The sequence below is a fragment of the Temnothorax nylanderi genome, unplaced genomic scaffold (assembly GCF_030848795.1).
Source record: "Temnothorax nylanderi isolate EJ_2023f unplaced genomic scaffold, tnyl_v1.0 TNYL_tig0875_pilon, whole genome shotgun sequence".
Taxonomy (NCBI): Eukaryota; Metazoa; Arthropoda; class Insecta; order Hymenoptera; family Formicidae; genus Temnothorax; species Temnothorax nylanderi.
Window position 1 is genome coordinate 46,604 of NW_027249937.1, and position 11,728 is coordinate 58,331.

General features: G+C 36.6%; 2 protein-coding genes across 3 annotated transcripts; both read left to right on the forward strand.

The window, feature by feature from the left end:
* Window positions 1–825: 825 nt before the first annotated feature.
* Window positions 826–1,263, forward strand: LOC139785746 (uncharacterized). Its single transcript, XM_071724928.1, has one exon. It carries the CDS (start codon window positions 826–828, stop codon window positions 1,261–1,263), a length of 438 nt encoding a protein of 145 aa, XP_071581029.1.
* On the forward strand, window positions 1,091–10,514 carry LOC139785747 (uncharacterized). 2 transcript variants are annotated; one of them, XM_071724929.1, is made up of 8 exons: window positions 1,091–1,272; window positions 1,830–2,014; window positions 3,740–3,795; window positions 5,226–8,090; window positions 8,288–8,482; window positions 9,004–9,214; window positions 9,824–9,983; window positions 10,095–10,514. In XM_071724929.1, the coding sequence occupies exon 4, from the start codon at window positions 6,287–6,289 to the stop codon at window positions 7,478–7,480; it is 1,194 nt and encodes a 397-aa protein (XP_071581030.1). In that variant the 5' UTR covers window positions 1,091–1,272; window positions 1,830–2,014; window positions 3,740–3,795; window positions 5,226–6,286; the 3' UTR covers window positions 7,481–8,090; window positions 8,288–8,482; window positions 9,004–9,214; window positions 9,824–9,983; window positions 10,095–10,514. The 2 variants fall into 2 exon arrangements, with proteins under 2 accessions (XP_071581030.1, XP_071581031.1); XM_071724930.1 differs by lacking the exon at window positions 1,091–1,272 and having other exon boundaries at window positions 1,297–2,014; window positions 5,281–8,090.
* Window positions 10,515–11,728: the final 1,214 nt, after the last annotated feature.

An 11,728-nucleotide genomic window follows, 5' to 3' on the forward strand; every position in this document is an offset into this window, starting at 1 on the left:
TTCGTTCAATTATTAAGAACGATATTTGGGAATTGGTAGAGCGTCCCAAAGGTGCTCAAATCATAGGCAGCAGAATTGTATTACGCAACAAATTTGGATCTGACGGCAACCTGAAGCGTAGAAAAGCTCGTCTTGTGGCTCAGGGATTCTCTCAAAAACCAGGGATACATTTCACGGAGACGTTCGCCCCAGTCGCCCGCCTGAGTACGATTCGTTTGATTGCTGCACTGGCTGCCCGACACGGGATGACGATGAACCAATTCGACGTAACTACTGCATACCTTAACGGTGAGCTGCCGGAAGAGATATTGATGGAGCCCCCTAAGCAACTAAGGGACATTCTGGTAGCCATAGTGAAGAATGAGAAGGACCCGGACATCAGATCGAAGGCGGAACACATGCTTAACGAATTGGATAAGGGGGACAAAGTATGCCTACTCAAGAAATCTCTCTACGGGTTACGCCAAGCCGGAAGACAGTGGCATGAAAAATTACACGAAGCTCTGACTGATTTCGGAGCTTCACCTTCTAACGGTGACCCGTGTTTGTACTATAAAGGACAAGGGAAAGACATCGTCCTGATCACGGTTTATGTGGACGACCTCATCATCGCATCTAGGAGCTCCAAGTCGATTACGGAACTCGGAAGATCGCTTTCCTGCCGATTCGACATCAAAGATCTTGGACCTGTCAATTATTGTTTAGGAATAAAGTTCAGTCAGGAAGATAATCGAGTGACAATTAATCAGCGTGGTTACATCGCCGATCTCCTGAGTCGCTTCAACATGACAGACGCCAAACCGGACGCCTATAGATGTTAACAAGATGCTCGTCAAAGAAACAGAACCACATGAACTGGATGAAGATGTTCCGTACAGAGAACTGGTCGGGTATTTGACGTACCTGGCATTGGCCACACGACCGGACATAAGCTTCGCGGCGAGCTGTTTGGGCCAGTTCAATAATTCGTACGGAAAGGCCCACTGCTGGGTTGCTGCCAAGAGGGTTCTGAGGTATCTCAAGGGGACCCTAGACCTCGGACTGGTATACTCACCTGATGTCAAGCCGTTGAAGGGGTACGTCGACTCCGACTGGGGAAATTGCCCTGACGATCGGCGCTCTTATTCCGGGTATGTTTTCGCTTTGAGCGGCAGTCCCATTTCCTGGGATGCACGGAAGCAGAGGACCGTCGCTTTATCTTCCACCGAGGCAGAGTATATGGCGCTAACGGACCCAGATAACATTTCGTGCGATCTCATATAGCCCTCACGCGTGAGTATCAGGTGGTGCGTGCAAGAACGCTGTCACATCGCCCTCATTACGTGATAGTCGCACGCGTGCGAGCGAAATGATGGCATATGCAGTCCACGCGTGATGGGGCATATGTGCGAGCGTAAAAGTTGTATGATAGCATCATATATGATCATACAAAACAGTTATTACAACTTATCGGGAGGATTGACACTGCCTTCACACATGATCATCACGTCGTGCGCGCAAGATCGCCATCATATTGCCATTACGCGTGATGGGGGAACACACGTGCGAGGCACTATGCCATCACGCGTGATGAGAGCTGCATATTTGAAAAGCACAAAAGTTTATTTTTATACTCATATAATATATATATATATATATATATGTATGTATAATAATTGTATAATAATATGTATATATAATTCTATATATAATAATATCTCGCACATGTACGGACGTAATGATCATTAATGATCATGAGTGAGGGCAGTGACAGTCCCGATGAGTTGTAATAACTCGAAATCATTCTCCTTGCACGGTTCATCATTCCTCCTTTTCTTTTCCCGTTAAAGAGAAAAAGAAAAAAGATGAACGGTGCAAGAACGTGCAGCTAACAAGAACAGACCTGCAGTGTAAGAACGTGCAGCTAACAAGAACAGACCTGCAGTCTGTTTCGGCATTTCGGTTTTCGCAGCACGCTGATTTTTGTGCAAAAATAGTTTGAATCGTGCCTTTCGCAAACGTCTCACGATTACATGTAAGTATACATTTAATGCGTATATAATATTATTTATCTATATATATAAAGGAAGATGTCCTGACTCACTCACTCACTCACTCACTCACTCACTCATCAACGCCCAGCCCAAACCCCTGAACCGAATTTTTACCAAAAGTATATGAAATAGGGGTAGAATTTTCCGGGGAGTGCCACTAAGAAGGGATTTTTAGAAATTCGAGCCCTAACGGAGTGAAAAGGAGTAAAACGTGTTTTCACGGATTCTTTAATATCGCTCAGCCTAAACCTCTGAACCGAATTTTTATCAAAAGTATATGAAATAGGGGTAGAATTTTCCGGGGAGTGCCACTATGTGTATAGTTTTTTGTTACTGATTTTCTGGAAACCGATTTTTTTAATTTTTCTAATTTTTCTAATTTTTGTTTTCTAATTTTTTTAATTTTTCGGGAAATAATTGATTGAATCTCAAAGAATTATAGACCAAACAGGGGTAGAAATTTCCGGGGAGTGCTATAAAGTGTATAATTTTTCGTTACCGATCTTTTTGGAAGCCGGTATCGAAATTTTTTTAATTTTTCGGGAATTAATTGACCGAATCTTAAAGAATTGTATATGAAGTAGGGGTAGAATTTTCTGGGGAGCGCCATGATGTGTACAGTTTTTGTTATTGATCTTTTCGGAAACTGGTTTTTTTAATTTTTCCAATTTTTCGGGAAATAATTGATTGAATCTCAAAGAATTATATATGAATTATACATGAATACTATAATTATAGCATTAAATGCTATGATCATAGCACTAAATGCTATGGACATAGTAATCTATATATATAAAGGAAGATGTCCTGACTGACTCACTCACTCACTCACTCACTCATCAACGCCCAGCCCAAACCCCTGAATCGAATTTTCACCGAAAGTATATGAAATAGGGGTAGAATTTTCCGGGGAGTGCCACTATGTGTATAGTTTTTCGTTACCGATTTTCTGGAAACTGGTTTTTTTTATTTTTCTAATTTTTCGAGAAATAATTGACCGAATCTCAAACCCCTGAACCGAATTTTTACCAAAAGTATATGAAATAGGGGTAGAATTTTCCGGGGAGTGCCACTATGTGTATAGTTTTTTGTTATCGATTTTCTGGAAACCGGTTTTTCTAATTTTTCGGGAAATAATTGACCGAATCTCAAAGAATTATAGATTAAATAGGGGTAGAATTTTCCGGGGAGTGCTATAAAGTGTATAATTTTTCGTTACCGATCTTTTTGGAAGCCGGTACCGAAATTTTTTCAATTTTTCGGGAATTAATTGAATTAATTGTATATGAAGTAGGGGTAGAATTTTCCGGGGAGCGCCATGATGTGTATAGTTTTTGTTACTGATCTTTTTGGAAACCGGTTTTTATAATTTTTCCAATTTTTTGGGAAATAATTGATTGAATTTCAAAAAATTATACATGAAGTAGGGGTAGAGGGAGAGGGAGAGGGAAAGGGAGAGGGAGAGGGAGAGGGAGAGGGAAATATAATTTCTAATATTTTCTATAGTTTTGTTTGTGTCATGCGTATATTAATTTTTCTAGGTTATGCTCGTGCTTGTACACATCTCTTAGTTATATCTTTTCATTATTACATTTCTTAACGTCTGATTATGTCTATCATGCATGTCACGTTTTTCTTTTCTTTTTTCATTTTTATTTTTTTTTCTCACTGTTCATTTTTTAATTCTTCTTGTTCCTTCTTTGCAGAAAGTTTTTTGCCCACTTGGTCGGTCTGTTACATGTACATGTTATTGGCATAGAAGGTAAAGAAATATTATTATATATTTCTATTTTTTAATAACTATTAATTTTTTTATTTTGTTCATGCCTGTGTCGAATATTCTTGATATACACTCATTGATTTATGTTACATTATTCGCCAATGTAGAAAAAACATTATTTTAACTTGAATATAATATAATAATTAATTGCATGCATTACTTAACGCTGTATTTCAATTCATGAAAGTTTTCATAATGTTTTTTTATTCATGGTTCTATTACTTGTACATGAAATAAATAATCGTTGCTTCGTAAACCCGACTAACTTTTATTAATATCTTTTATTCTCCATATTAATATTAATTTCAACTTTTATATCATGTTTTATAGTTTTAATATTAATAATAATTTGTATTAATTAATTGCACGACCTGTCAATAAAAGGAAGTTTTTATTTCAACTTTAATTGACATATATATAGTGAGACGTACACAAGAAAATAATTGGTGTCGTATTGAAGACGAAACTGATTCGACATTAGAGTACATCAGTGAGTTTTGAAATTCCTTTGACTGCATTTCGTTAATTATAAAATTGATTTACACTGATGACAGATTCGTGATAATAATAGATTGCAATTAACTCGAAGTATCGTTTAAAAAAAATTTTATTTACATAAATATGTATGTAAACATACACGTAAAATACTTCGATTGACCGTGTAATCTGTACTATTAATAAAATTGCATGTATTTTCTGTATGTGAGCATGTAATGCATTTCACGCCAAGTGGTCCACTTTCATTTACACAATGTTTAATTGTCATTTCCTACTTTGTATGCTTTGGGTATGTAAACGTACAATTTTCGATTACATGAAATATTCAAATGTACCGTTTCCAATTAATTTAAATTATTTTGACGAAAAAGTATAATCATGCAGTCATGTATATAGATTGAAACGTTGGCAATATTTTTGTAAACGTACTTTTGAATGTTGGCAAACATTTCTTGAAAAAAAAAACAGTCTTTTCCTCTGCAAAATGTATAAGGACATACTGTAATACGAAATGTTTAACATCTTTTTCATAATTATAATACAAGATTTTCATTCATACTGTAATACAAGACGTTTAAAGTCTTTTTGAGAAATTTTACAATACATATAAATACATTTCTTACATACTAAAAGCTACTAATACAAGACGTTTAGAGTCTTTTTCATAAATTTTACAATACATATAAATACATATAAATCTACATTCTTTACACACAGAAAACTACTAAAACCTAAATGTAACTGGTTCCTATGCATGCGGTGGTGATCCTGACTGAACAGAATCTTACACAGTTACAACTATCACTGCCCAACCACACGCTTATGTACGTTGTTTGTACTGCACTATTCAATTTATTACAAAAGTTGTAATTATCAAATCTTTAAAATTATTTGCCTGGCCTTCTTTATGGTAGCAAACAAAACTGAACGAGGCATGTCAACGAAATATAAGCAATTTCTGAATCTCAGTGAGAGACACAAGAGAAGACGGTTAGCTGCAAGACAAGATGATCCAAACGTCTGTCAATCCATAAATAACGAATCAGACGATACATTGTCTGAAAATGAACCAGTGCAAATTTCGGCATCGCATTCTGCTCCATCTGTATCTGATAACGCTCTCTATAATGATGAGGAATCGACTGCTGACGTTCACGAAGATACTTTTAATGGAGATGAAGAAGCAGATGATAATGAAGGCATAGCATAAGAAGAGGTACAGGAACAAGAAGTAAATACTGACGGAGGCGACGATGATGAAGAAAACGAAGGAAGTGATGCGGACAATACAGATGCTCACAGTAATGAAAATATTTCAAACTTTGAAAATGACAATGTCCCACAAAACTTGAACGACCTAAAATTAAAAGCATTGAAACAATTATTCTTACTTGCTAATTTAAAGCATAAGCAGGGCAACATACTGCTGAAGACATTGCATGAGTTCCCGTTTAATCTCACGTTTTTGCCGAAGGACACGAGGACATTACTTGAAACGCCTACTGATGTGGCCTCGAGACACGTCCAATACATCGATGGAGGAGAATACCTTCATTTGGGTCTCCAATATACCCTTATAAAAAAACTGAAAACTCTTCCTGAAGATATCTTGCCCGAAACGATACAAATCGATTTTAGCACAGACGGCGCTCAAATTCACAAAAGCGGCACGACTCAATTTTGGCCTCTTCAATACAGAATTTATAATTGTATTGATAAAAAACCAATTATAGCGGGTGTCTTTAAGGGAACAGAAAAGCCATCAAATCCTTTTCAATTTTTTGAACACTTTGTTCAAGAACTGGAGGAAATTCGTGAAGAAGGTGGTGTCCTTATAAACGATCGACGGTATCTAATTCAAATTCGATGCTTCATTGCGGATGCACCAGCAAGGGCATTTGCGTTGAACCACTATGGGCATGTATCGTCAAACGCATGTTCTAAATGCAAAATTGAAGGGCGTCGTTCTGCAGCGATGCCATTCTTTCGGGGAACGATGATTTTTCCCGGGACTCGTCACCCGCTACGAACGGATCAAGAGTATAGTGAACTAATGGATGAAGATCACCACAAAGGGCCAAGTCCCTTAAATCGTGTGTTGGGACTAGTGACGCAAGTTCCTTTTGAACCCTTGCACCTTCTATACATTGGGAATGTAAAGAAAGTGTTGACCACTCACATCCATGGAAAATATGGACACGAAAAATTAACTAAAAGAAAGTTAGATATTTTGGATTCAAGAATGATGGAATGTCGAATCTACTGCCCTACGGAATTTAATCGTCGTCCGAATAAAATCTCCATGTTTCATCACTTCAAAGGCACAGAATTTAGGCAACTATTGCTGTATACAGCTCCAGCTGTGCTAGAAAATGTTTTTGACGAAGATCATTACAAACATTTTCTTCTCTTACATTGTGTAATGCGCCTCCTTAGTTTGGAAAATGTCTCGGACGAAATGTACGTATACTGCCAAGCAGCATTAGAGAGCTACGTCAACATGTGCGAGGAATTGTATGGAGATCAGTTTCTCTCGTACAATGTCCATGGTCTTTTGCACGTAGTCGGTGATGTTAGGCGATTGGGCCCATTAGATTCATACAGTGCATTTTGTTATGAGAACAATATGCCTGAATTCAGGAAATTTATACGAAAGCCGCACTTGGCTCTACAACAGTTTTACAAAAGAATGTGTGAATTAAACGACCTTGTAACTCCCGTCGATAAAGGAATCCACATTCGTTGTTCGAAAATTCACATGGATGGACCTCTCGTAGAGCCTGCCCGTCATTACCGGCAATATCGAAAAATGCAACTTGGAAATATAACGTTCTCTACCGCTCTTCGTGACAGTTGTTGCATCACAAATAATGGAGAAATCTGCGTCATAGAGAACATAGCGCACATGGAAGGGAACACGCTGTTTATCGTTAAAAAATTTCGAACACAGGTTCATCTATACAATGTTGGTGTCACATCTGATGTGGCAGGAGTATACCACTGTTCAAACTTATCACTTACATTTGAAGCAATCAATTTGAGAGATGTCAAAAGCAAGATGTACAGGATGCCGAAGTGGAGCGGTAGAGAAGGTCAAGAAGAGCGCACTATTGGAAGTAAATGGATCTGTGTGTCGCTAATTACACCCCTAATACAACCCGACTATTAAATAATTCGTAAACGAATTATACTCGATACTAGACAAATATTCAAAAATAACAAATTGTAATAATAGTAATAATAAAATTGTACACGTACTATTTCTGCCAATAATTTTCAAAGATGTACAACAAGTATACATTAAAGTGAAATTCCGTACAGTACGCAATTAAAAAATAATGTAGTTTAATATGCAAAAACTTGTATACATATATCATGGTATAATGTCAATGAAAAATATCAACAGTTTATATGCCAGTAAATTCATTTCAAATTATTATACAAGCAATGTAACTTACATTCCAACGTACATTTTCTTATTCATTAAAGCAAATAAATATGAACGCTGGCAGAAAAGGAATCAAAAGTAAATATTGTAAAATATCGAGTAGTGGACGAGTAGTCAAAATACCGAAGAATGTTATGACTACATCCTCGGACGAAGAGCCTACTAAGCGTATGAAAAAAAAGAGCAGCAAGCAGTACTCTGTGCAAGTGGAGTTGAACAAACTTGAAGGACTAGTAGAATATATGCAGAAAAATGACGCCTTTCCGAAAACCGATACAACTAATGCAAACAAATCGAATGATACGATTCAAAATTCAACTATGAAAGATTTGTAAGTAAATTTTAATAGTAATTACACGATTGTTTTCATTGAACAAAATAATTTGGACTGTATAAAAATCATTGCATGAATGTATAAAACCAATCTGACAATTGTACTTTGAAAACCACAATGTAATATAAATTTGAAACAAAATAATTTGCGATCACAATACATAATATTGTTTATGATTTTCATATTTCTTCCAGACAAGAAAAAAATCTAAATCGTGAAGTACACGTTCCCCAACCGAATAAGCATGCAAATGATGATACTCCGCCCGTTGATGGGTTTGTGAAGAAAACATCGGTACATGCTGAACATAATCGCGCGCTTGACGCAATAAACATGCAAGAGACTTGCAAATGCAAGACAAATAACCAAGACATTCATGACAAATTAACGTGAGTATAATGTAGAATTTCATAATTGCCTATACAGCACAGAACCTTGCAGACATATTGCTGCAACGTTGCAAGATCTGTGCTGTATGGGTGTAGATCAGGCCTGTTGACACGGATGCCCGCGGAGCTGGCTGTGAGGGGAACATGTGTCTTGTTTTTGTCGTAATCGCAGTATAATTTGTATTTAAAATTAATTTACTAAACACGGCACGGCATTTCCTGTTGGGCGTCCACTTTAACAGGCCTGTTGCAGACTTCTGATGAACAGCAATTTAAAATTACAATCTTAAATTCTATGTATAGAATTGAAAAAAAATAGAATGCATGCCGTACTAATGTTCAATGGGGTGAAAAGAAATTGATGTATAAATACATAATGTAATTGTGTATATAAGCATTGAAAATCTAAGATAAAAGACCGTTCGAGGTAAAAAACTGAAGAAAATGAAAAATTCTTTACTTTTTAATTTTATTACGGCAACTATACATATTTGCATAACTTTAGATCAATACATTCGCAGGGATCTTCAAGACAAAGTTAATTCTTTAATCGAGAGCCATAATGCCTTAAAAGAGATCATGGAAAAGATTGTGGAAAATGATAACGTTCATGTCGATGGCATTAATTTAAAAAATACGTTTTACGAGGGGTTAGAGGGCTTCCCAATGAGTACCGTTGAGGAATTCAAGGAGCTAGAAAGCGATGCCAAGAAGAATGATCGAAGGAAGCTGGTGAGTATTTTTCCGCATCCATTACACTGTGCAACACAGATTCCCTTAAGAAATTCAAAGAGATTCTGAAAATAAATATAAAAAAAACATACCTGTATCTCAGCATTTTACCAGATCAAATCGTTAACGTTTTTTATGCAGCCATTAATCGTATTTGTCTCATACTGGCTTTTTAAAACTGTTATAAATTATATATTAATTTTTTTATTTAAGTTATTGATTCATCTCATTCTGTGCATAAAAGTATTAAGGTACAATTGCCAAAACTGAATAGTTTACAAAATATTTTATACTTTATGTCGAAATATACCAGAATAGAAATGTACATATCTAAACCATTGATTTTTTGACAATTCTACCTTAATAATTTTATATGCAGAATAATCAGGGGAATCATATTATGTAAAAAAAGTCGATTCCATTAAAAAAATATCGATGTGACCTTCACCTGACTTTTGTGACGACACCCAAGATCAAACTGATAAGATCATTAAATAGATCTTTTTAAACTCTACAACTTTTGTATGAAACATTTCTTTCGAAAAGGCTAAGTAGAATATTAATTACCTGCATAGTACTGCAGTGTAATGATACTTTATTTTATTTCAGTACAATTACTTGCGAGGGTTAGGAGGATGCAAATTACGAGAATTTCTCTATAATGCTATAAAAACGATTATGACTGACAGTTTGGTCTCGAAATTCACGTGACCCGGTAGTAGTGTTTCGGAGAAATTTGGGGACACAAAAACTATGAATATTATATATTGTAAGTATATACTTTTCTTTATGTACAATTCCCTTAAGAAAATATACACTCAATTAAACATTGAAACTATTGAAAGTGATACATATAAAATAATTTATTTTCTTCTTTCAGTGGCAGCACAGAAATGCACTTTGTTTAATGGTCCGCAGGATAAGGCTTCCTGCAAAGTTGAAGTCCAGGAAGTCTTACGGGCCATAAAACAAAGATATCGCACAAATTTAAAGAAAAATTGACTGCCTCTTCATCAAGAGCAGCAGCTAAACGACGAAGTGGATGAAGACTCTGATTTATCGAACAATCAGAGCGAATATGAAACTGAATGAATATGAGCGAATATGAATGAGCTGTGAAATAATATAGCTTTGTTTTCTATTTTCACTTAAATAGTTTTACATATGGAATATATATAAATATTTATATATATATATATATAACAAAAAAAGTTTTATATATAATATTTTATATATAATATATATAACGAAAAAAGTAATGTCACAAGTTTTTTATGAAATAAAATCTTTGAAATTTGAATTATTTTATAATGATGTTAGTAGTATGTATGCAGTATTATCTGCATTTTCTCTGCAATTTTGTCTTCAGTTTTTCTCCAATTTGTTTACAAATAGAGTTTACAGATTTCTCTGCTAATACTTTACATTTTCTCCGCAAATCACTTTTTCAGAGAAATAGGAGCGAAATAGCAGAGAAATTTTTTCGCCAGGGTTTTATTATAAAATTTAACATTATTTTTTATATTGGTGTATGGGTGTGGTCTCACAGATGTGTGTGTATATATTTTTAGTTTTTATTTTTTGCAAGGATAATTGTCTCATTAATATATTTTAATTAATACAATTATAATATTTTTCAATAAACGCTTTGGGTGGATCTTCATGCAGACACCGGTGCTTTGACACCAAGCGCTGATTGGTGAAATAGGTAGTGGGGGTAAACAATTGTCTTGCTATTTACCCCCACCACCTGTTTTTCACCAATCAGCGTCGGTGTCAAAGCGCTGATGTCTGCATGAGGATCCAGACTTATTCACACTTCCTTGAGGCTCATACCGCTCGCACGCGTGCGAGCAATGTGAGCCTCACATGAGGACACGCATCTGCGTGTGCCTGTAATACCCGCACGCGTGCGCGCACCGTGACATCAGTGTGCGAACACGTTCTTTCAGAATTGAGATTCATATCGCTCGCAAGCGTGAGAGTCGCACGCGTGCGAGCAATATGAGTCGTACATGAGGACGCATCTGCGTAAGTTATGAGGATCACACGCGTGCGAGTACTCGCATGTGTGCGCGCACCATGCGATCATTGTGCGGGCATTTTGTTATCTGGGGAGGGAGCCAAGGAATCGATTCATTGGACAGCTATTCTCAACGAACTAGGATTTGAGGAGTTAACCGACATCGAGGTGTTTAGCGATAACTTCGGCGCATTGAGACTTGCAGACAATCCAGTCTTTCATGCGCGTAGCAAACATATCGCTATTCGCCACCACTTTATCCGAGAGGCTCTGAAGGACAAACGCCTACGTGTCGAACACGTTTCTACAGACGATAATGTGGCTGACATGTTTACGAAGGGCATACCAAGACCCAAATTCGAGAAGTGCATCGCCTTATCCGGAATGGAGCAGATAACTACTCTTCAATAAGGATCATCCGTTCTCGCATCGAGGGGAAGTGTTGGATAAAACGATCTCCGCTGTTACCCTAACAGCGTGCGCTGCGAGCC

Excerpts from the sequence above, each read along its gene's own strand:
- LOC139785747 (XM_071724929.1), top strand. The coding sequence starts at position 6,287 with ATGCCATTCTTTCGGGGAACGATGATTTTTCCCGGGACTCGTCACCCG.
- LOC139785746 (XM_071724928.1), top strand. The coding sequence starts at position 826 with ATGCTCGTCAAAGAAACAGAACCACATGAACTGGATGAAGATGTTCCG.